Source organism: Oryctolagus cuniculus, chromosome 1, assembly GCF_051225735.1.
Source record: "Oryctolagus cuniculus isolate XC-2025 breed Fujian yellow rabbit chromosome 1, ASM5122573v1, whole genome shotgun sequence".
NCBI classification, from domain to species: domain Eukaryota; kingdom Metazoa; phylum Chordata; class Mammalia; order Lagomorpha; family Leporidae; genus Oryctolagus; species Oryctolagus cuniculus.
Window position 1 is genome coordinate 235,596,234 of NC_142867.1, and position 26,840 is coordinate 235,623,073.

The window sequence follows — 26,840 nt, forward strand, 5'->3', positions numbered from 1 at the left end:
GTTGTAGCCAGACCCGCAGGGTTCTGCAAGAACTGACACAGCAGGAGAAGCGGGGTCAGCAGCACCGTCCAGGGGCAACGCACAGCCAGAGCCCAGCTTCCGAAGGTGGGCGCAGCCGGGCCCAGCACACACGGGCCAGTCAGGGGCCAGCAGGGGTCACACGGCCGGTGGGGATGACCGAGCGTTTTTCTCGCTGACTCGTGGGAGGGCAGTGAGTGACAGCTGGACACGGCTTCAGCAGGAAGCACCCTGGAGAGCGCCCAGGGTCCTCTCCCCAGGACGAGGCCCGGGTCCTCTCACATGGCAGGGGCCCCGCGGCAGAGTTTCCATGGAAACCACCACTTGTGCAGCCACGGGCCAGCTGGGCTCCTTTGGCTCCTCCTGTCCCGACCTTGAACGTCAGGGCAGGGCCCCGCTGCCGCTCGCCAGGATCAGGAAGCCAGCAGGGACCTGGCTGCGTCCGGGACCCCAGCGCCCCCAGCGCCCAAGGGCTGGCTCCGAGCCTTCTCACGCTCATACAGTGTCGGGGGCAGGGGGCCATGCTCTGAAATCCCGAGGACGCGTTGACCTCTCCTACGGATGTGGTTATGCATTTATTAGAAAAGTAGAGCGACCCCGACAGACCGAGAGAGTCCTCCACCCCCACGTTCACACCCGCACGGCTGCAACGCCAGGTCAGAGCCAGGGCACAGCCTGGATCCAGGGCTTCTGGCCGGGTCTGCACAGGGGTGGCCGGGACCCTGGCACGTGGGCCGTCTTCTGCCGCCTTCCCGGCTGAGTTAGCAGGAACCGGCATCAGAAACCGAGCAGCCGGGACCCCCCCGGTCACTCCGATGCGGGAGCTGGCACCGCCCCCGCAGCTCATGCCCTGCGCCACAGCAGCCACCCGCAGTCCCAGCATTTGTCACACATCCGTGATCCAGAACACCTGAAGTGCCGCCTCTACACGCACAGGCGCACACGCGTGCACACACGCAACCCGCCACGGGAGAGACGTCCGCTCGGCTCAGCTCAGTGGGGCTGGTCGAGGCCTGTGGGATCTGGGCGCTGGCCTGCGGCCCGCTCGTGGGGAGGGGTAGCTGGGGGTCCCTGACCCAGAGGGGAGGCCGACCACTGTTCACACCCCAGGCCCGGGGCTGTGGCCTCCCGGGGAGCAGGGGCCCAGGCAGGCAGGGGACACAGTGCAGCCTCCAGACCAGAGGCAGGCAGCGCTCTGCGGGCCCAGGGCTGCAGCTGTGACTCCCTCGGTCTGTGCTGAGGTCTGTGCTGGCCGGGCCGCCCCCGTGCCCACCGTGCGGCTGCCCATCTGGCTGGATGCCAGGTCCCATGCTCACGCCTCTGCGCCCCCCCCCCAGAACCCTGCCACCTCCACCCCCTGGGAGGGAAGCTTGACCTCCCAGCCTACAGAGCTCTCGGGCAGGTGCAGCCTGACCGGCCCCAGCCTCCCCCAGCTGGGGAGAGGGTGCCTGTCCCGAGAGCGAGGGTCATGCCCACGGCGCAGGTCCCGCCGTCCCCCTCCCTGGGCTCCTCGGCCCCCAGGGCTGCGCTCAGCAGAGGCTCCCGGGGCCTGGGCTTGGGGCAGAGCTGTGTGTGGTGAGTTCACTCCTCCTGCACTGGGCCAGGAGCCCGAGGACGCCCGTTGGCACAGGGGCTGCGGCAGGAAAGGCCGGGCCATGTTTGCCTTCTGGAACCCTCTTATCTGTAAGTTCCCCGAGACCCTGCCATGGGAACACAGGACACTTTGTGCCGTGGCTGTCCCGTGAATGTCAGCCACGCAGGAACCGCCTGCACCTGTGCCCTCGCCTGTGTCCTCCTGACGCACGGCCAGGTGATGGCAGGGACGGGCCCCCCCCAGCGCGCCCGCAGCCCACCACGCCGAGATGCGACACTGGGAGTGCCTCGTGGGCTCCTCCCTCCTCTCAGTCAGTTCGGGTGGGTGTCGGGGGCAGGGTCCGGACCCCCGAGGCAGCAGCTCGGCACCCTACAGTCAGGCCAGGGCTGGCTGGGCTGGGAGAGCCGGTGGGGGAGGGGCTTCCTGCCGAGGGCGGCACGCTCAGCTCTGAGCCCACCCTCTCCTCTGTGGGTGGGTGAGCAGGGGCCGAGGCCCCAAGAACGGCCACCCCTGCTCACAGCAGCAGGGACGCTGGCCGGGAAGATCCCGGCGGGGTGGGCATGGGGGTGGGGTGATGGAGAAGGAGACGGGGTGGGGGCTCAGCTCTGAGCCACCAGGAGCCAAGCAGGCAGCTGCCCGGGGCACCCCGGGAACCCGAGGGCCAGCTCATCCCCTCAGCAGCTGCTGCCCAGGAGGCAGGGCGCCCCGGGGCTTCAGGCCAGGCCTGGGCAGAGAAGCCCACCTCCGTGCGCCTGCACCTGGCACCTGCTCCCCAGGTGAGCCCCCGTCTCCCCAGGTGAGCAGCAGAAAGCCCCCTCCCCGGGGCAGGGTCCTGCGGCTGTTCCGTGTGCGTGCCGAGGGTGACAGGTGAGAGAGGCAGGGATGAGCCTCCTCTTCTGCCTTCTCCTCCTCCTCCTCCCCCCCCCCCCCCGCCTCGCTCTAGAGAGGAAGGCTGGTTTGTCCTGAGCTTCCTGTGCCAGGAATCAGAGCCTCGCAACCTGGTCAGAAATGGCTAAAGCCGGCAGCCGTGAGTGAGGCTGGTGTGTCTCCAACAGCACCAGGACAGGCCCTGAGGTCAGCCCTGCCCTTCCCCCACCCCTGCTCCCTGGGTCCCTGCAGCCCCCTGGCCCCGCCCCCCAGCAGCACTCATGGCACAGTTCTCTGTGTTCCCAACATGCGACCCCCAGATTGGTCAGAGCCGGCTGCTGCCGTCCTCCTGGGTGCAGTGTCAAGTCCCCTGAGGGACACCTGGACCCGGCCCACCTGCCGCCCGCCTCCTGCTCCCTCTGGGACTTGCTCTTGCTTTCCTGGGTTTGCTCTGGAGCAACCCCAGGGACACAGAGTCTGGCCCGGGCGTTTTATTCTCACACTGCCTGGTGCCCAGAAGGGACCAGTAAGGCCGTGGGGAAGGCTCTGCTCTGGAGCTGATCCAGGGCCCCGACCGGGAGGTGGCTCGGCTCTGCAGCGGCTGTGGGGCAGACGCCGTCCAGCTGCTCGGCCGTGAGCTCCGAGGGCAGGGCCGGGGTCGGGTTCCCGTTGTCTCCCGGTGCCTGCACACAGCAGGGGGCAGTGCACGGTGCTGGGTGTGAGGATGGAGGAGGGGAAGGAAGGAGCCAGGACCCTCTGTGAGCAGTAGGGCGGTGGGCTGATGCCCTGTGGGACCCCGGGTCCCAACTGGGAGGGCAAAAGAGACGGCCGAGGCTCGCAGCCCGCAGGGGAGGCACCCGCAAGGCAGAAGGGAACCACACAAAGCATCCGAGCCGCGGGAGATGTCAGAGTTCCCGGATTCTCAAACAGGAAGCTCCTGTCGCCGCCCACCTGTGCCCTGCAGGGAGCTTCCCGCAAGCAGTCCCGGAAGGGTCCCAGGGAGGGGGGCGGGCGAACCCGAAACCAGGCCCAGGGGTGCCACGTGCGGCACCGTTCACCATCCTGTTTCCCAGAGCAAACCACAGCCACTCGGAGAGCTCCTGAGGCGGTGCCCACAGACCCAGGGCGCAGGTGCAGGGACAGGGACCCAGGGACCCAGGGAGAAGGCCCTACAGGGTGACACGTTCAGTCACCTGCCTTCCTTACCCTCGGGGACAGGACCTGGGGACAGTTATCCCACTCGCGCCACCACTGGGGCCCCACATCTCGGTGCTGGGTGCACTGGGGCCACGGCGCAGGTGCAGGGGGCAGGGCACACAGAGGGACCCAGGCTTCGGGGTGCTTGTCACCTGCAGAGGAGGAGGCTCTGGGGCACCTATGGGTGCTACATGTGGCCACAAAGTTACAAAAAACACCAGGCTGTGACAGGAACACCTGGGGACGCTGGGAGATGGTGCACAGACTCTGAGGCAGATCAGCGAGGAGACGCCCAGGCCAGTAAAGCGAAGCAGCTTTATTTTCACTCAGCAGACACCCAGGGCTCAGGGCAGGCAAAGCCACGCGGTGTCCTGGGAGATCCCAGGGCGGGGGAGGAGGGCAGCAGGGGACCCCGCCCTGGGCTCAGGGGCTCCACTCTCAGAGGGGAGGGGCTGCGGCCACTGGCACTCAGGAGCACACTCGTCTCCATAGCGACGTCTCAGGGGAGGTGACCACAGCACCCGCCTCTCAAAGAGCCTGGGGGCGCCCCCGCGCGTCCATGCTGGGGAGGGGTCCCCGCCTGGTGATGCTGACCCTCCGGGGGAGGGGCCACTCCGCTGACTCAATCATGCCCGGCAGGGCGGGGCGGCTCCCAGGCTGGAGCTCTGAGCGCAGGCGCGGGGCGGGGCCGGGTCCTTCCTGGGCAGGCGGTGCCGCCCCCGGCACTAAGAGTCTGGGGTCAGCGCGCAGGCTTCTGCAGACCCAGAGAGACAGGCGGGGAGGGGTCAGCGCTCACGGGACAGAGAGGCACCAGCGTCAGCCCTCATCCCGGGTGAGTGACAGGTGAGTGACAGACGGGGGAGCCCCAGGTCACCGAGGGGAGGGGGCCTGGCGATGTCGCTTCGGTTCAGCCCTTTGCTCTCCGCGAACTCCTCGAAGGTCGCCTCAGCCTCCGGGTTTCCATCCAGGGTGCGGCCTGCAGGTGGGGGCGGGTGGAGTCGGGCGACCCTGGCTCACGCTGGGGAAGCAGGTGGGCTGGGGAGGGCCCCCTGCCAGGCCTGACCCTGACAGCTCGCGGGGGAGCCCTGGACTCTGAGAAACCGCCAGCCTGCTGTCCCCCGGGAACCCCAAGAACCCACCCCCAGCATCCTGAGAAGGAGCAGCTGGGGCCCAGGCAGGGGGAGCCTGGGTCTTGTCTGGAATTCGGTCTCCTGAGTGCAGGGGCCTCCTGCCAGGCTGACAGCCCCAGGGCCGTCCCCCAAGCCCCCCAGGAAGGGGTCCTGCCCCGCACTGGCCCTGGAGGGCAGACAGTGGGCTGGGGATCCCCTGGCTGAGGAAGGGGCCTGCGGTTGGCAGCCGGGAGGAGAGCCCAGTGTGAGGAGGGAGGGGTCCCACCGTGTGCTACAGCTCCCAGCCCAGGGCCCCTCTCCCCACCTGGCCGCGGGGTCCTGACCCCTGCCATGTGCACAGGCTCACCCTGGAGAGCGGCAGAGCCCCGTGTGGCCCTGGCTCCCCCAGGGGCCCCGGCCATGTCCTCAGCCTGGGCTGTCCTGGAGTCGGGGTCTCAGAGGCTGCACCCGGGCCCTCCTGGCCAGCATCGTGCACAGAGCCCCAGCCCCTGCCCTATGCACCCCCCACGAGTCCTGCTGTGTGAGGAGGGGTCCTGCCCAGAGCAGGGGTGGCACAGGTGGGTGTGGATGCCGGTGCTGGACCCCAGGAGTGACAGCTGTGAAACGGGAGGCTCAGAGCCCGCCCTCCCTCCCCCACCAAGAGTCCTGACCCAGCAGGGCTCTGGGCTGGGAACCGGAGGCAGCTGGGCTGATGGCCCAGGGGCTGTGTGCACAGGGACCGGGAGCCAGGGAGCGTCCGCGAACGAGGCGAGGGCAGACGCACCCATGAGCATCATCATCACATGGTAGGAGTAGTCTATGGTGTCATTGAAGTGTGTGATGGCGTGCTGCTTCCCCGGCAGGAAGTTGATGTAGATGGGGTACTTATACCCTGCAGGGAGGGCACGGAGACTCAGCAATGCCTGGGGAAGGCCCTGCGGGCTCTGCTGAGGCAGAGGGAGGCGGCGCTCTCACACTTACAGGTGTGGAAGACGCCGGGTTTGGATCCGATGTCCAGGGGCAACTTGAACGGAATGCATCCAATGGGTTTCCTGGTGCAGAATCAAGGCATGGACCTCGCCTGGGACCCCTCCCCAACCTTCCTGCTCCCGACCTCTGGGGTCCCCCAGCAGAGGGCCGGCTCCTCCCACCGGTATGTCCTAGTGTCTGTCATGCAGAGAGCACTGGCCTTCATGGCGGCCACAAGGGTCCCTGGAGCCCCACCCCAAGGAGCCCTGGCCCAGGTCACGGGAGGCCCAGGGAAGCCGGGACGGCCCCTCGGCCCCTTCTGCGAGTAAGGATCACTGGGCACCAGGGCGGTCAGGATCGGGGCCCCGCAGGCCTCCGGACACGACTAAGACCCACAGAGCAGTCCGAGCACACGGAGCCCATCGCCAGAAGGCCACGGGCGGCCTGGCGTGTCCTGTCCGACGCTGCAGGACATGGCCATGCACGTGGCCTCCCGGGGACTCCATGCCCCTCCCCGTGTGCTCCCTGTGGCCCCGGCCCCAGAGACCCCGGGCAGGTACAGAGCCCACGGCCAGGTGGCACTCGAGGTCAGGACGGCCTGGTGCCCCCACAGCCCAGCCATTTCCCGCCAAGCCAGCGGGCATCGACCTGAGGCCCCTGTACCCCTGTGTCCCCCGCGGCCGTCGGGTCCTGTCCTGGTCTCTGAATTCTCATTCCCAGGCAGCTCTGTTGTCCAGACCAGGAGCCCCCACGAGGGACCTGCCCGCCTCTTCCGCGGGTGCTGCTGGCCCTCACCCAGGCTCCTCCCTGGCAGGGCCCAGGCGCTGGTCCGCACAGCAGGGAGCCCAGCACCCACAGCCCCGGCTGCTCAGGGACAGATTCTCCGCTGCCCAGCATGGGGCGCCACAGGCAGCCGAGGGGAGCGAGGCCCAGCAGGGACAGGGTCCCGACAAGTGGCAGGGGTGGCGGGAGACAACCCAGACCGAGCAGGAAGGAGGGAAGCTGAGCTCAGGGCAGCTGGGCCAGGAGGGCGGGGGCTGCACTGGGGGGTGGGGGGGCCGCGGGCAGGGGCTCACGTGAGGTTCATCCTGAATTCCAGCTTCCGGAGCTCGTTCATGCCAAGGCTGAAGGGAGGTATAGGGTGGCTCCTCCTCTTGGCCGGAATGGGAAAGGTCCCCACCCAGAGCTTGATGTGCCATCGGCCTACAAGCTGGGAGGCGACAGCAGGGCCCGGGCTGAGCCGGGAATGGGGCCCTCAGCTGGGCGAGCAGTGGGGGGCAGAGGCTGGGTGGGGACGGGGTCGTCCCTCCATGCGAGGGGCAAGGCAGGCACCGGGACCTGGGCCTGCACCTGCACCCAGGACGGCCTCAGCCACAGAGCCAGCAGCTGAGGGAGTCACCCAGAGGCCCAGGGCAAAGCTGCTGTTAGGGACGGGGCAGGGGCGGGGGCAGAGAGGGCAGCAGGGTGGTGAGTGTCTCCCCGCGTCTCTCACCTCCCGAGCGGGGGCAGGGATCAGCTGAGGGCCCTGGGCTCCCAGCACAGAGAGCAGGCCCAGCCCGGCCGTCAGCAGGAGCAGCTGCATGGTCCCGGCCCCGCTGCCCTGTGCTGCCCGCCTCCCTGCTGCCCATTTATCCGGCTCTGGGCTGCCCTGGAGCAGGACTCCCGCCCCTCCCCACACAGGCCCCCTGCTGCAGAGCAGGTGGTGAGCTCACCGTGTTTCCTGGAGCCTGTGAGTGAGTGGGCGGCGCTGGCCGGGGTCAGCAGCCAGCACCTGGGCGGGGCCCTGTGGGTCCTTGTCTGAAAGTGAGGGTGGTGTTGGTGGGAGGGGCTCACCATGCACTCTGGGGGGTGACAACAAGGGTTCCTTGTGCTCCCCCTGCCCCACCCTGCCTTCTCCCCGGGAGCCTGCACCCGCCTGGGCCCAGGAGCCCCCAGGCATCGCTGGTCCCCGCCCAGAGGTCAGCTCCAGCCAGGGTGATGTCAGCACACTGCCACTTTCATGGTAGACCTGGGAGTCCAAGCACAGTGCCAGCCCGGCTGGACTCGCCTGTGCTCAGGGCTGGACAGCGCCCCCTGCAGCCCAAGGCCTCTAACAGCTGTCTGCCTGTATGCCTCCAGTGCCCTGGCTCTGGAGTTCTGCTTCCTGACATGATGTCCCCGAGAACCCTGGGGACCCCACTTACCCTCCATCCCATTCCCTCTGGGCCCCATCATCTGTGAGCCAGACCCAGAACGATCCTAGAGTGACAGCTGCAGCGCTGGCCTGGTGTCTCTGTCCAGGGCATCCCTAGAGAGATCAGGTCACAAGGGGCCTCTGAAGGGGCTCGGGTCACGCGGGATCCTCTGCCAGGCTTTCTTCCTGAGCCACAGTTCCCAAGGCTCATCCGTGCCAGCACGTGTGCCCCAAATCATCCGTGTCGGCACGTGTGCCCCAAACTCGCCAGTGGCTGAGCGGAGCTCCGTTGCGTGCAGAATCGGGTTAGGGTTCCCAGGGACACGCATCGGGCTGCTGTGGTCTCGGTCCTGGGAGCGATGCTGCTCTGAGCCTTCAGGTGCTGGGGACCTGGATTCCAGCGGCCCCGGGCGAGGCGCGGGGGGGGGGGGGGGGGGCGCCGCCTGTGAGCGCCGCCTGGTGGACTTCGCGGTGGCTGCAGCACGTCCAGCCCCAGGGCGGGAGGACGAGGGTCTCCACGTCCCCGGGTCCCTGACAGTGCCGGTTGGGACACCTGCGTCTGGTGTCTCAGTGCTGTTTGCAGTCACAGCCCCACTGCTTGCAGTCCAGCTCCCTGTGGATGCACAGCCTGGGGAGGGGCAGGGGATGGCTCAAGCCCTTCAGTCCCGTCGCCCACGTGGGAGACCAGCATGGAGCTCCAGTCTCCCGGCTTCGGTGTGGCTCAGCTTCCACACCGGCATCCAGGGTCAGTTTTCACCTGGACACTGGCAGGTCACCACCCAGGTGCCTCCTGGCCCCGCCCACTTCTCTTCAGTGCCGTGGACCCCGCTGCCTGCACCACCTCGCTGTCCCTCACTGCTGGACTTCTCCTGCCCCTGTCCCAGGCACGGGACACAGGGACGGGCACTGTCGCAGCTCCGGTCACAAGGACGGATGGTGACGAGGCTCGTGGCATTACAGCCTCGCTGGGGGAAAGGCCACCCTCCCCGTGTGCAGCCCTCACGTGTGGGGTCCTCACCCCCTTCCCCCCCCCCCAACTCTCAGAGTGTGCCCGGAGCCCCAGGGCGCCACATTCCACAGCTCCACAGCTCCCTCTAGTGAGCGCTGGGAACCCGGGTCACAGCTGGGGACACAGAGGGTCCCACGCAGCCACTGTGTGTGCCCTCAGAGCCCTGTTGCTGACCACCAGGGGGCGCCAGCCCAGCCCACGGCAGCATCCCTGCTTCCCTGGGTCCCTGGCCCCACCCAGCAGCCGATGCTCCCTGGACAAGCAGGGCCTCCCTCCCTGCCCCAGGATGGCTGTGGGTGCCCCCAGGGGAGCTGGGTGCTGGGTGGGGTGGGAGAGGGGAGTGGGCTGCATCACATGAGTGAGAGGGACACCCCCAGGAAGAGAACTGAACACAAAGGGTGTGGGAGGGGAAGGAGGGCTCTGGGGGTGGTGGCCCTGAGGGGACCAGGCACCGAGGCTGCACCGGGGCTGGGTCTGCGGCCACCGCAGCTGCTTCACCACGGCCGGGCCAGCCTGGGGCCCAGATCTGCGGTGTGGAAACAGCCGGCCAGGGATGGCCCAGGGATGGTCCTGGCCACGGATCAGCCGCCCTCCTCCCAAGGCCCCCCACCCAGGGCCAGTGCATCTTCATGATCCAGATGTAAGAACCCAAAATATGCACACAGAAGTGCAGCCAGCAAATGCAACACCGTAGAGGCTTGTCTTCCTCATCAGTGTGTGGGGCAACGGCGCACCCACAAGGGAGACACGCAAACAGAACACACACACAGTGCACCCACCGCACATGTGACACACGCAGAACCTACTACACACGTGATGCACGCACTACACACAAACGCTACGCTCTACAAGCACTGCACACACAACACACAACAGACACACTACTCAGTTCACGTCCAGCACACATACAATACACACAGACACACAGTACACACACACAGAACCCACCAGACACACACTACCTACTACACACACTACACATATACCCAGACACACGATACCTACTACACACACTACACATACACCCAGACATGTGATACCTACTACACACACTACACATACACCCAGACACACGATACCTACTACACACACTACACATACACCCAGACATGTGATACCTACTACACACACTACACATACACCCAGACACACACTACCTACTACACACACTACACATACACCCAGACACGTGATACCTACTACACACACTACACATACACCCGGACACACGATACCTACTACACACACTACACATACACCCAGACACACGATACCTACTACACACACTACACATACACCCAGACACGCGATACCTACTACACACACTACACATACACCCAGACACGCGATACCTACTACACACACTACACATACACCCAGACATGTGATACCTACTACACACACTACACATACACCCAGACACACGATACCTACTACACACACTACACATACACCCAGACACGTGATACCTACTACACACACTACACATACACCCAGACACGTGATACCTACTACACACACTACACATACACCCAGACACACGATACCTACTACACACACTACACATACACCCAGACATGTGATACCTACTACACACACTACACATACACCCAGACACACGATACCTACTACACACACTACACATACACCCAGACACGCGATACCTACTACACACACTATACATACACCCAGACACACGATACCTACTACACACACTATACATACACCCAGACACACGATACCTACTACACACACTACACATACACCCAGACACGCGATACCTACTACACACACTACACATACACCCAGACATGTGATACCTACTACACACACTACACATACACCCAGACACACGATACCTACTACACACACTACACATACACCCAGACACGTGATACCTACTACACACACTACACATACACCCAGACACGTGATACCTACTACACACACTACACATACACCCGGACATGTGATACCTACTACACACACTACACATACACCCAGACACACGATACCTACTACACACACTACACATACACCCGGACACACGATACCTACTACACACACTACACATACACCCAGACACGTGATACCTACTACACACACTACACATACACCCGGACATGTGATACCTACTACACACACTACACATACACCCAGACACGTGATACCTACTACACACACTACACATACACCCAGACACACGATACCTACTACACACACTACACATACACCCGGACACACGATACCTACTACACACACTACACATACACCCGGACACACGATACCTACTACACACACTACACATACACCCGGACACACACTACCTACTACACACACTACACATACACCCGGACATGTGATACCTACTACACACACTACACATACACCCGGACATGTGATACCTACTACACACACTACACATACACCCAGACACGCGATACCTACTACACACACTACACATACACCCAGACACGTGATACCTACTACACACACTACACATACACCCAGACACACGATACCTACTACACACACTACACATACACCCAGACACACACTACCTACTACACACACTACACATACACCCAGACATGTGATACCTACTACACACACTACACATACACCCAGACACGTGATACCTACTACACACACTACACATACACCCAGACACACGATACCTACTACACACACTACACATACACCCAGACACGCGATACCTACTACACACACTACACATACACCCAGACACACGATACCTACTACACACACTACACATACACCCAGACACACGATACCTACTACACACACTACACATACACCCAGACACGCGATACCTACTACACACACTATACATACACCCAGACACACGATACCTACTACACACACTACACATACACCCAGACACACGATACCTACTACACACACTACACATACACCCAGACACGCGATACCTACTACACACACTACACATACACCCAGACATGTGATACCTACTACACACACTACACATACACCCAGACACACGATACCTACTACACACACTACACATACACCCAGACACGTGATACCTACTACACACACTACACATACACCCAGACACGTGATACCTACTACACACACTACACATACACCCGGACATGTGATACCTACTACACACACTACACATACACCCAGACACACGATACCTACTACACACACTACACATACACCCGGACACACGATACCTACTACACACACTACACATACACCCAGACACGTGATACCTACTACACACACTACACATACACCCGGACATGTGATACCTACTACACACACTACACATACACCCAGACACGTGATACCTACTACACACACTACACATACACCCAGACACACGATACCTACTACACACACTACACATACACCCGGACACACGATACCTACTACACACACTACACATACACCCGGACACACGATACCTACTACACACACTACACATACACCCGGACACACACTACCTACTACACACACTACACATACACCCGGACATGTGATACCTACTACACACACTACACATACACCCGGACATGTGATACCTACTACACACACTACACATACACCCAGACACGCGATACCTACTACACACACTACACATACACCCAGACACGTGATACCTACTACACACACTACACATACACCCAGACACACGATACCTACTACACACACTACACATACACCCAGACACACACTACCTACTACACACACTACACATACACCCAGACATGTGATACCTACTACACACACTACACATACACCCAGACACGTGATACCTACTACACACACTACACATACACCCAGACACACGATACCTACTACACACACTACACATACACCCGGACATGTGATACCTACTACACACACTACACATACACCCAGACACACGATACCTACTACACACACTACACATACACCCGGACACACGATACCTACTACACACACTACACATACACCCAGACACGTGATACCTACTACACACACTACACATACACCCGGACATGTGATACCTACTACACACACTACACATACACCCAGACACGTGATACCTACTACACACACTACACATACACCCAGACACACGATACCTACTACACACACTACACATACACCCGGACACACGATACCTACTACACACACTACACATACACCCAGACACGTGATACCTACTACACACACTACACATACACCCAGACACGTGATACCTACTACACACACTACACATACACCCAGACACACGATACCTACTACACACACTACACATACACCCGGACATGTGATACCTACTACACACACTACACATACACCCAGACACGCGATACCTACTACACACACTACACATACACCCAGACACGTGATACCTACTACACACACTACACATACACCCAGACACATGATACCTACTACACACACTACACATACACCCAGACACATGATACCTACTACACACACTACACATACACCCGGACACACGATACCTACTACACACACTACACATACACCCAGACACGTGATACCTACTACACACACTACACATACACCCAGACACGTGATACCTACTACACACACTACACATACACCCGGACATGTGATACCTACTACACACACTACACATACACCCAGACATGTGATACCTACTACACACACTACACATACACCCAGACACACGATACCTACTACACACACTACACATACACCCAGACACACGATACCTACTACACACACTACACATACACCCGGACATGTGATACCTACTACACACACTACACATACACCCAGACACGTGATACCTACTACACACACTACACATACACCCAGACACACACTACCTACTACACACACTACACATACACCCAGACATGTGATACCTACTACACACACTACACATACACCCAGACACACGATACCTACTACACACACTACACATACACCCAGACACGTGATACCTACTACACACACTATACATACACCCAGACACACGATACCTACTACACACACTACACATACACCCAGACACACACTACCTACTACACACACTACACATACACCCAGACACGTGATACCTACTACACACACTACACATACACCCGGACATGTGATACCTACTACACACACTACACATACACCCAGACACGTGATACCTACTACACACACTACACATACACCCAGACACACACTACCTACTACACACACTACACATACACCCAGACATGTGATACCTACTACACACACTACACATACACCCAGACACACGATACCTACTACACACACTACACATACACCCAGACACGTGATACCTACTACACACACTATACATACACCCAGACACACGATACCTACTACACACACTACACATACACCCAGACACGTGATACCTACTACACACACTATACATACACCCAGACACGTGATACCTACTACACACACTACACATACACCCAGACACACGATACCTACTACACACACTACACATACACCCGGACACACGATACCTACTACACACACTACACATACACCCAGACACACACTACCTACTACACACACTACACATACACCCAGACACGTGATACCTACTACACACACTACACATACACCCAGACACATGATACCTACTACACACACTACACATACACCCAGACACATGATACCTACTACACACACTACACATACACCCGGACACACGATACCTACTACACACACTACACATACACCCAGACACGTGATACCTACTACACACACTACACATACACCCAGACACACACTACCTACTACACACACTACACATACACCCAGACACACGATACCTACTACACACACTACACATACACCCAGACACGTGATACCTACTACACACACTACACATACACCCGGACACACGATACCTACTACACACACTACACATACACCCAGACACGTGATACCTACTACACACACTACACATACACCCGGACACACGATACCTACTACACACACTACACATACACCCAGACACGTGATACCTACTACACACACTATACATACACCCAGACACACGATACCTACTACACACACTACACATACACCCAGACACACACTACCTACTACACACACTACACATACACCCAGACACGTGATACCTACTACACACACTACACATACACCCAGACACGTGATACCTACTACACACACTACACATACACCCAGACACACGATACCTACTACACACACTACACATACACCCAGACACGCGATACCTACTACACACACTACACATACACCCAGACACGTGATACCTACTACACACACTACACATACACCCAGACACACACTACCTACTACACACACTACACATACACCCAGACATGTGATACCTACTACACACACTACACATACACCCAGACACACGATACCTACTACACACACTACACATACACCCAGACACGTGATACCTACTACACACACTATACATACACCCAGACACACGATACCTACTACACACACTACACATACACCCAGACACGTGATACCTACTACACACACTATACATACACCCAGACACGTGATACCTACTACACACACTACACATACACCCAGACACACGATACCTACTACACACACTACACATACACCCGGACACACGATACCTACTACACACACTACACATACACCCAGACACACACTACCTACTACACACACTACACATACACCCAGACACGTGATACCTACTACACACACTACACATACACCCAGACACATGATACCTACTACACACACTACACATACACCCAGACACATGATACCTACTACACACACTACACATACACCCGGACACACGATACCTACTACACACACTACACATACACCCAGACACGTGATACCTACTACACACACTACACATACACCCAGACACACACTACCTACTACACACACTACACATACACCCAGACACACGATACCTACTACACACACTACACATACACCCAGACACGTGATACCTACTACACACACTACACATACACCCGGACACACGATACCTACTACACACACTACACATACACCCAGACACGTGATACCTACTACACACACTACACATACACCCGGACACACGATACCTACTACACACACTACACATACACCCAGACACGTGATACCTACTACACACACTACACATACACCCAGACATGTGATACCTACTACACACACTACACATACACCCAGACACACACTACCTACTACACACACTACACATACACCCAGACACACGATACCTACTACACACACTACACATACACCCAGACACGTGATACCTACTACACACACTACACATACACCCAGACACGCGATACCTACTACACACACTACACATACACCCAGACACGCGATACCTACTACACACACTACACATACACCCAGACACACGATACCTACTACACACACTACACATACACCCAGACACGTGATACCTACTACACACACTACACATACACCCAGACATGTGATACCTACTACACACACTACACATACACCCAGACACACACTACCTACTACACACACTACACATACACCCAGACACACACTACCTACTACACACACTACACATACACCCAGACACACACTACCTACTACACACACTACACATACACCCAGACACACGATACCTACTACACACACTACACATACACCCAGACATGTGATACCTACTACACACACTACACATACACCCAGACACACACTACCTACTACACACACTACACATACACCCAGACACACACTACCTACTACACACACTACACATACACCCAGACACACACTACCTACTACACACACTACACATACACCCAGACACACGATACCTACTACACACACTACACATACACCCAGACATGTGATACCTACTACACACACTACACATACACCCAGAGACACGATACCTACTACACACACTACACATACACCCAGACACGTGATACCTACTACACACACTACACATACACCCAGACACACGATACCTACTACACACACTACACATACACCCAGACACGTGATACCTACTACACACACTACACATACACCCAGACACACGATACCTACTACACACACTACACATACACCCAGACACGTGATACCTACTACACACACTACACATACACCCGGACACACGATACCTACTACACACACTACACATACACCCAGACACGTGATACCTACTACACACACTACACATACACCCGGACATGTGATACCTACTACACACACTACACATACACCCAGACACGTGATACCTACTACACACACTACACATACACCCAGACACACACTACCTACTACACACACTACACATACACCCGGACACGCGATACCTACTACACACACTACACATACACCCAGACACACGATACCTACTACACACACTACACATACACCCAGACACGTGATACCTACTACACACACTACACATACACCCAGACACGTGATACCTACTACACACACTACACATACACCCAGACACGTGATACCTACTACACACACTACACATACACCCGGACATGTGATACCTACTACACACACTACACATACACCCAGACACACGATACCTACTACACACACTACACATACACCCGGACACACGATACCTACTACACACACTACACATACACCCAGACACACACTACCTACTACACACACTACACATACACCCAGACACGTGATACCTACTACACACACTACACATACACCCAGACACGTGATACCTACTACACACACTACACATACACCCAGACACGCGATACCTACTACACACACTACACATACACCCAGACACGTGATACCTACTACACACACTACACATACACCCAGAGACACGATACCTACTACACACACTACACACTCCAACACTGCACATACAACACACATGCTACACACCATACAGATACACTCTACACACCACACACTCCACTCACCATACACATACACAAGACACATAAAACACACTACACACGCAATGCATGTTACACAGAATGCATACACAGTATACATACCACAGACACTACACAGTGTCCAACACAATACATGCAGCTACACACAACACACACACACACACACATATACCACACACTGCACACAAACATTTCACAACGAGCTCCAAACGAGTCACAGAACTGAATGTAAAAGACAAAATGATGCGATTCTTAGACGCAGAGAGAGAACAGCCGACCCCGACGATGCGCTTTTAAGTCCCTCACGAAGGAGATGAAGGCTCCGTCTGGGCCCCGAGTCAGGAAGACGGCACCGTGGCCTCGTCCCAGAGGGGCCCAGGACCCACTTGGTGGAAGCTGGCGTGGAGGCCACTGGGGATCATGGGCCAGAGGTGCCCACTGGGACTGTGTTCCGTTGTGTGTGTGTTCATGTGTGTCTGTGTGTGCATGTCCGTGGCTGTGTCCACATGCACGTGGCTGTGTGCATGTCCCTGTACCCGTGTGTGTGTCCACGTGCACATGGCTGTGTGCATGTCTGTGTACCCGTGTGTGTGTCCATGTGTCTGTCTCTGTGTTTGTGCCCATGTTCGTGTCCCTGTACCCGTGTGCATGTCCACGTGCACATGGCTGTGTGCATGTCCCTGTACCCGTGTGTGTGTCCATGTGTCTGTCTCTGTGTTTGTGCCCGTGCTCATCTCCCTGTACCCGTGTGCATGTCCACGTGCACATGGCTGTGTGCATGTCCCTGTACCCGTGTGTGTGTCCATGTGTCTGTCTCTGTGTTTGTGCCCGTGTTCATCTCCCTGTACCCGTGTGCATGTCCACGTGCACATGGCTGTGTGCATGTCTGTGTACCCGTGTGTGTGTCCATGTGTCTGTCTCTGTGTTTGTGCCCATGTTCGTCTCCCTGTACCCGTGTGCATGTCCACGTGCACATGGCTGTGTGCATGTCTGTGTACCCGTGTGTGTGTCCATGTGTCTGTCTCTGTGTTTGTGCCCGTGTTCATCTCCCTGTACCCGTGTGCATGTCCACGTGCACATGGCTGTGTGCATGTCTGTGTACCTGTGTGTGTGTCCATGTGTCTGTCTCTGTGTTTGTGCCCGTGTTCGTCTCCCTGTACCCGTGTGCATGTCCATGTGCACATGGCTGTGTGCACGCCCATGTTCCCATGTGCGTGTCCACATGCATGTGGCTGTTTGCATTTCCATGTATCCATGTGTGTTCATGTACACATGGCTGTGTCTGTGTCCTTGTTCAGTGTACACCTGTGTGCCTGTCCACGTGCACATGGCTGTGTGTGTATCCTTGTTTGCATGTCCATGTTCCCATGTGTGTGTCCACGTGCACGTGGCTGTGCGTGTCTCTGGGGGGGCAGAGGGCTGGGCCTGCCTGGACGTGAGCTGGGCAGCTCGGCTGCAGCCATCTCTCTCCACGGGGAGAGAAAGTGGAGCCCCTGCCCCCTTTCTCCCAAAACCGCTTCTGGTGCAGGGCAGCCTGGGAGGGAGCGCAGGCCCTGCCCTCCCCAGCCCCTCACAGGCTCCGCATCTCCGTGTGGTTTTGGGGCACAGCCACAAACCAGGGATGAGGTCGCCTATTCCTGAGAGGCTTCTAGAGGGCCCAGCCCTGCTCCTGTCCCCGAGCCGGCCCCTTCCAAGAGACTGGGCGCTCCTTCTTGTCTCCTGTCCTCTGCCAGACAAAATACTCCTTCTTAGTCTCTGGTTTGTTCACTTTTTCTTCATTTTTCTTCCTTTGAAGAGAAGGCTTTAATTTTGTTGAAATCTAATTTATCAAGTTGTTTTTTTTTTTTTTTTTAATGGTTGGATCTTTTTGGTCACCTTGTGTCAGGATCTCCCTCTTCGGGAACTGGCCGGGTTACCACAAAGGAAGAGTCGAGGAGACTGAGGAAGGTCAAGCTAAACACACTTTATTGATACTCTGGGCGACTAGGAGGAGAGATCACTCAAGCCTACTCCCCGTGGGCACTAGGCACTAGGGACCAGGAGCTTCTCCCCGCGGGCACTAGGCACTATGGACCGGGCAGAGGCTGAGCAACCTCTGGTTTACAGCGGCTGAGGGTCCCCTTATATACAGTTTCTAGAGGCTAGCCCCGCCCACATTCCGACCCCCCAGGGTCCCGTAGTCATGGCAACGACAGTTTGTGGTTAGGCGGTCTAGTTAGGCTGTCGGTTTTCAAATCTTACCAGCTAGGGTGGTTACCTTTCTACTTTTCTTTCAAGCTGGCTACTGCACAGTTACTTTGTTTCAAATGGCGCTACAGTTACTTTGTTTCAAACGGCGCTGCAATTGCTTTCTCCATGAATGGTTCCCTAACAACCTTGGGTCTTGCACTAGCTCGGGCTTGGCGCAGTCAGGAGTTGCAGCTCCCCCTACAGGCTGAAGTACTATGGCCGCTTCCCAACCTCCGAGCGGCAGCTTTCTGGGGTATTCTCGCTGCTGCTTTGGCTCCGTTCCCTTTTGGTTTCCCCGAACATGGACAGCGGCCACTTCCAGAGGCCCCGAAGTCGTGGAGGAGAGGCAGAGTCTCGTCCCGTGCTGAATGGGGCGTGCTTTGCAGTCAGCAACGCTCTGCCTTTGCAAACCACCTGGTGTGTGTGTAACACAAGGAACGCGTGTTTGGAGTCTGGTTAAATATCAACTCTGTCGGTGTCCGACTGTAAGCTCTGGTTAAGGCAGTGCGTGGGCCCTGGGTGCCGCCTGAGCTCTTCCCCCGTGCAGAACCCACTGCTGCACGTCTGCCTTTCTCCCTGCTGCGTTCCCGGAAGTGCTGCCTTCCGTGGATTTTCCCGAGGTCCTGCTCGCAGACCAGGTCTGCTAGGATAAACCTGTTCTAGGGTCTGCACACAGAGAGAGCTGGATTTCCAGTCCCTTGGATGGCGGCCGAGTAGCTGGGTGAAGGAGTGGGTTTGCTTTGGGAGTTATCAGAAGTGAGTCCAACCTGGTATTCAGGAAGCTGCCTTTCTGGTAGCCACTCTGTCTTTCATCTCTAGAACTCCTTGTACGTGATGCAGAGTTTGAACTTCAAGTTTTGGCTTAAAGCCAGCCTGGTCGTACGTATCCTCCATTAAACGCACTATAGCAGCGGCTGCCCTTAAACACACAGACTTGGGGCCAGCGCTGTGGTGGAGCAGGTGAAGCCACCGCCTGCAGTGCTGGCATCCTATGTGGGCACTGGATTGAGTCCTGGCTGCTCCACTTCTGATCCAGCTCTCTGCCATGGCTTGCAAAAGCAGTGGAAGATGGTCCAAGTCCTTGGGCCCCTGCACCCACGTGGGAGACCTGGAGGAAGCTCCTGGCTCCTGGCTTCAGATGCACTCAGCTCCGGCTGATGCAGCAAACTGGGGAGTGAACCAGCGAATGGAAGACACCCCTCTCTCTCTCTCTCTCTCTCTCTCTCTCTGTCTCTCTCTCTGCCTCTACCTATGCCTCTCCTCTCTCTGTGTAACTCTGACTTTGAAATAAATAAATATTTTTTGAAACATGCAGGCTAGCCTGTGTCCACTGAACCTAGTTGCTTAAAAATTCGGCACTGGTTGTGAACACCGACCCAATTTCAGGGTGAGTGCATCCAGAGCCATTCCCCATTTCTCTGATACAGATAGAGTGGGAAGCTTGTCTATATTCGGGAGTCCTAGTACTGGAGTCTCTTAGTAGGTCTATAATCTTTTGAAAAGCCTTAGGTTGTTTTCCTACCCGATTAAGCAGCTCTTTCATAACTTTTTAAGGCCTCACAGAAGGATTTAGCTATTAACCCACATTCTGGAATCCAAATCCTGCAGAAACCTTCCATTCCCAGAAAGGTCCTTAGGAGTTTCATTGTCTGTGGCGTCCCTACGACTCTTTGCGAGGGCGTTCTCCGTAGGTGAGGGCTGTCCCTGAGGCCCTGAGGGAGGACTGCCCATGTGTAGTATTTAGTTGTGTTTGAGGACAGATCAGTCCACTCAAAGATGAACAGATACTGGGAGTCTTGATTGAATGGTAGGCAGAAGGAAGCATCCTTTAGGTCTAGAACTTGGCAGCATGATTCCATCAGGCGTCTGTGTCAGTGTAGTGTGGGGATTTGACACGATACGGTGGAACAGAATAACAGCCCTGAGATCCTGTCCATTCTAGATTCCCCATTTGGCCAGAAAGCCAGCAAATTGGGGTGTTTCTGGGAGAATCCCACAGAACCAGGACTCTATGAGTGATTTGCCAATAACAAGTTTCAGTCCCCACCTGACTTCTGGCTGTGAGGATGGACGTCAGTGAGAAATGCTGTCTTTCCTTTAAGAGGAGGGCGCTGGGGACAGCAGGTGGGGCCCATGCAGCAATGCCCTCACCCCAGACTTGAGGATCTGCTCTCTTATTTCAGCAGGAAGACCATCCAGCTGGACTTGCCCCAGTGCTTGCTGGCATCGACACAACTTCACCTTGGGAGCAAAGAACCTGGGAGAAGCACCTGGGGTAGGAGCAAATCCCTGCCAAGCACGGACATTCAGGAACCACCGAAAGCTGGAGGGAGGTAAGAACATCGCCCACCTGGAGGGCTGAAGACAAGCAGCATTTCTGGGAAGGAGGTTTAGCATTAACTCCTGCAACGACACATCTCTTCCAGGATAGGGGTCCTGTGTGGGAATTCAGTACAGAGTATGTGACTCCCACGTCAATTAGAAAATTAAATTCCCTGGCCGGCGCCGCGGCTCACTAGGCTAATCCTCCGCCTAGCGGCGCCGGCACACCGGGTTCTAGTCCCGGTCGGGGCGCCGGATTCTGTCCCGGTTGCCCCTCTTCCAGGCCAGCCCTCTGCTGTGGCCAGGGAGTGCAGTGGAGGATGGCCCAGGTGCTTGGGCCCTGCACCCCATGGGAGACCAGGAAAAGCACCTGGCTCCTGGCTCCTGCCATCGGATCAGCGCGGTGCGCCGGCCGCAGCGCGCCAGCCGCGGCAGCCATTGGAGGGTGAACCAACGGCAAAAGGAAGACCTTTCTCTCTGTCTCTCTCTCTCTCACTGTCCACTCTGCCTGTCAAAAACAAAAACAAAAACAAAAACAAAAAAAAAAAAAAAAAAGAAAATTAAATTCCCAATGTCAGCATCCCGTATGTGCACCTGCTCAAGTCCCGGCTGCTCCACTTCCAATCCAGCTCCCTGCTGTGGCCTGGGGAAGCAGCAGAAGATGGCCCACATGCCCGGGTCTCTGCTCCCATGTGGGAGACCCAGAGGAAGCTCCTGGCTCCTGGCTTGGGATTGGCCATTGTGGCAATTTGGGGATGGAAGGCCTCTCTCTGTAACTCTGACTTTCATATAAATAAAATAAATCTTAAAAAAAAATAAAGCAATGAACAAAATTATGCTCTAAAATTCCAATATTCTAGTTTGTTGGTTGATTATTTCTGTAAGTTGTCTTACCAATGCCGATGTTTTTCATTATATTTTGTTATGAGGACGAGAGACTTCTAGTGAACTCATGGAGACAGTCGCATTTCCACCAGGAAAGACCTGAATTTTAGGGGAATTAATTGAGGCAAATGGAAACGGCCTGAATCTCCAGGCACAGGGCAAGGCGTCTTGAATCTGGAAGAGAAGCACCGGGCTACAGAACCAGCGATGTTTACACAGAAGGCGTGGAATCTACAAATTTGCTTTCCCGAGTATCATACACTCATTAAAATATTTACAACAATGTGATACATATATAAATGTAAAAGTTTACATTGTTAAAGTTTATGATTTTGAAACTTGATACCACATTTTATATACGCTAAGTGAACCTAATTAGTTATTATCTCTGAGATGAGCGCCAAGGCCTTTGAAGGCTTGGAGGGGCCCAGAAGTCACGAGGTCAAAGACTGGATCTGCAGCTCTGGTTCTGAGAGCGCCCCAGACACCCCGACCGGGGCTGCGGGCTGCTCTGAGGCCAGGCTGTCCCCTAGCCTCATTCCGTCTGCAGGAGCCGCAGAGGGTTTATCCCACAAGGCTTTCAGCCCTGAATAGCCCTGCACACCCAGGACTGCTTGTGGCAGGATGGTCAGCCAGAGGACAGGGAAGGCCGGGTGTGGGGAAATTAGGCACACGAGGCAATTCAAAGATGGCGCCCACAGTAAGTAAGGTGGGCGGTGCCCAAAGTCGTTTACCACCAAAGCTGATTGGCCGCGCAGCATCAGGTGATGACAACTGATGATGAGAGTACAGACAAGTGGCTGGTCCTGTAGAAAGTCACCCCTAAAATGACCTTTTAAGTAATTGGTTGGTCCTTTTGCCCTGCCCCAGTAATCCTGCAGTCTTGTGCTTTAAAAGGCTTTGCTACATGTGCAATAAACCGAGTTCTTGCTTGCTTGACCTGACTCCCCGCTACGTCTGTCTCCGGGGTCGGGAGGCTGGGGAACGGGCGAGCAGCACACTTACCTTTCTTCGGACCCAGTCCATCCTCGTTCGGGTGGACTAAGACCCTGCAGCCGGGCACAACGCCGGTGCTGGCAGCCGCTGGGGGGCCTGTGCCCGAGGCACAGACTAGGGCTGTTTGTGCCTGTCTCCATATGTGTGCACGTCTGTGTATGTATGCCTGTGTGTGCCCATGTGTGTGCCTGTATGTGCAAGACCATGTCCATGTGTGTGCCATGTTCTGTGTGTGCATGTATGTGCATGTCTGTGTGTGTGTCTTTTCTGTGTGTAACTCTGTGTCCACGTGCACATGGCTGTGTGTATCCTTGTTTGCATGTCCCTGTACCCACATGTGTGTCCACGTGCATGTGGCTGTGCAAGTCCGTGTACCTCTGTGCGTGTCCACGTGGTTGTGCGTGTCTCTGGGGGTGCAGAGGGCTGGGCCTGCCTGGACATGAGCTGGGCAGCTCGGCTGCAGCCGTCTCTCTCCACGGGGAGAGGAAGTGGAGCCCCTGCCCCCTTTCTCCCAAAACCGCTTCTGGCGCGGGGCGGCCAGGAGGGAGCACAGGCGGCCAGGCCCCGCCCTCCCCAGCCCCTCACGGGCTCCGCATCTCCTCGTGGTTCTTGGGCACAGCCACGAACCTCAGCTTCTTCATGACCGAGGGCCAGCCCAGCAGCCGCTGGTCCCACAGGTACTCGGGGGACAGCACCTTGGTGGGCTTGTGGTACAGCAGGTACCTGTTCAGGTGGCTCTCGTCATGCCACACGGCCTCGATGCCGTTGGCCTTGTCCAGCACCATGGCCTGGTGACAGGTGCGCTGCCCACTCGGGACCAGGAGGCCCCTCCCACTGTAGGAAGACCCCCCCCACAGCCCCCAGGCCCCAGGGGGATGAGGACAGCAGGGGCCGGGCCAGGGACAGAGAACAGGACAGCAGCACTGCGGGGCCTCCAGGCTCGGCAGCAGAGCACGGGAGAGGGAACGCCCCCCTCCCAGGCCCAGCGCCCGCCCTTGCCCGACCCCCAGGACACGCTTGAGCTTCCAGAACCTTCTCCGGCCTTGGCTGGCTTCCCCAGCACCCTGCCCTCTGGCCCTTGCTCTTCCTCCTCCCGTGAGACAAGCGTTGGAGGCGCAGGCGTGGCCCCACGCTGGCTCCCGCACCTGCACGCACCGCCCGGAGCCTCCACCCTGTGTCCCAGCCCTGACCCCGTGCAGCTCTGCACTGGATACCACTGCTCACCGCACCGCCCCCCCCCCGGAAGCACGCCCAGCTTCCCGGGCCACCCCACCCCCAGTGGAGCGCCCTGAGAGCCCGGGTCTCCTCGAGCTTCCCTCCCTTGCGCCCCAAGTCCACCCGGCAGCTCGCCTCAGCTCCGCCTTCGAGACGGGCTCCTGACTCTCAGAGCAGCAAGCAGGCTCGGCTCACTGCCAGCGCGGGGGCCGGCACCCACCCAGTGAAGGGTTAAAAAGTTAAAAGCTGCTCCCCCCCCAACCTCCTCTGGTGAACTTTCCTGACCTCATTAGACTTGCTCTGCATAGCCATTCTCTATAAAGTTAATTAGTCAGTAAATTACCCCAATGTGAGCGTAACCTTAGTTTCACCTAAGTAAGATAGAAGAAGTCACCGTATATCTCTGCCTCCTGGAACCCTGACCCCACCATGTGTCCCTTATCGCCATTCGGCTGCATTCCTAGGTATCATCAAGGCAGTTCCTGCAACCTTGTTGTGTTTGTTGTGTGGCCCTCCCTTTTGACAATAGGAGGCTTTTTGATACTCCCTGTATAGGCCATATGGTTCTCTGAGGTCTCATCAGGCCCTTACTCGATATCCTGTACTCCCTGTATTCATAAATCAACTGGTTGTAAAATCACTTAACTTGTATCAATTGTTTACCCTATACCTCTGTCTGATCTATGCGATGATTGATTTTCTTTGTTTAAACGTGTATAAAAACCCCAACCCAAGACTATTTGGGGCCGCTCGCCTGTACTGGGACGGGGGCCCCGACATGTCAGATCATCAATAAACCTTACCCTTTGTTAAATGCATGAGAGAAGGTCTCTTGGAGCGTTTTTGGGGTGGCAAGAGCAATCCAACTCTAACACCAGCACACACTTGACCCATGAGTTGTGCACAGCAGCCAGAGGTCAGAAGTGGCCCGGCCTCCATCTGTGGAGCCCCATGCCGGGGAGCCTGTAGGGGCAGGGAGAACAGGCTGGACCTGTCTCCTGCTGTCGGACCACCCTGCCCTTCCTTCCCCACCCCTCCCTCCCCACACCCTCTCCTGCCCGGCCCTCCCTGGCTGCAGGATAACTGACCCCGGGCAGCCCCAAGGATGCCTCCTCCCCTCGGCCATCTCTACCCCACGCCCCTAGCTCCCCCAGCAGGTGCCTGCTTTCCCCTGGAGGCACCGTGGTCCTGGCTCTTCTGGGCCAAGGTCATAACAGGAGGAGACCCCAGCTGACCGCTGGCTCTGTCCTCTGTGCCCTCACGGCCAGGGGTGGGGGCCGTCCAGGGGGCAGGCGACAGGGGGACAGGG

General features: G+C 57.0%; 1 protein-coding gene and 2 long non-coding RNA genes across 4 annotated transcripts; 1 reads left to right on the top strand and 2 right to left on the bottom strand.

Annotated features, from left to right (window-relative positions):
• Nucleotides 1-3,975: 3,975 nt before the first annotated feature.
• LOC149128916 (lipocalin-1-like) lies at nucleotides 3,976-7,524 on the bottom strand. The gene is made up of 6 exons (XM_089322089.1): nucleotides 7,247-7,524; nucleotides 6,831-6,964; nucleotides 5,767-5,837; nucleotides 5,570-5,677; nucleotides 4,551-4,652; nucleotides 3,976-4,430 (listed from the first exon to the last, which is right to left on the bottom strand). The coding sequence occupies exons 1-6, from the start codon at nucleotides 7,334-7,336 to the stop codon at nucleotides 4,402-4,404; spliced, it is 534 nt and encodes a 177-aa protein (XP_089178215.1). The 5' UTR covers nucleotides 7,337-7,524; the 3' UTR covers nucleotides 3,976-4,401.
• Nucleotides 4,364-26,294, top strand: LOC149128917 (uncharacterized). 2 transcript variants are annotated; one of them, XR_016226472.1, is made up of 3 exons: nucleotides 4,364-4,519; nucleotides 22,297-22,446; nucleotides 23,365-26,294. It is a non-coding gene; the product is annotated as an uncharacterized LOC149128917 (long non-coding RNA). The 2 variants fall into 2 exon arrangements; XR_016226469.1 differs by lacking the exon at nucleotides 23,365-26,294 and adding an exon at nucleotides 22,540-22,609.
• LOC149128918 (uncharacterized) lies at nucleotides 19,828-23,371 on the bottom strand. Its single transcript, XR_016226475.1, has 2 exons — nucleotides 23,030-23,371; nucleotides 19,828-22,549 (listed from the first exon to the last, which is right to left on the bottom strand). It is a non-coding gene; the product is annotated as an uncharacterized LOC149128918 (long non-coding RNA).
• Nucleotides 26,295-26,840: the final 546 nt, after the last annotated feature.

What these genes read in the sequence shown, in the direction of transcription:
- LOC149128916 (XM_089322089.1), bottom strand. Translation starts at nt 7,336, where the DNA reads ATGCAGCTGCTCCTGCTGACGGCCGGGCTGGGCCTGCTCTCTGTGCTG. An exon ending in TCCCTGCCCCCGCTCGGGAG is followed by an intron (nt 6,965 to 7,246) that starts GTGAGAGACGCG and finishes GTCGCCTCCCAG; the next exon opens with CTTGTAGGCCGATGGCACAT. An exon ending in GAATTCAGGATGAACCTCAC is followed by an intron (nt 5,838 to 6,830) that starts GTGAGCCCCTGC and finishes ATTCTGCACCAG; the next exon opens with GAAACCCATTGGATGCATTC.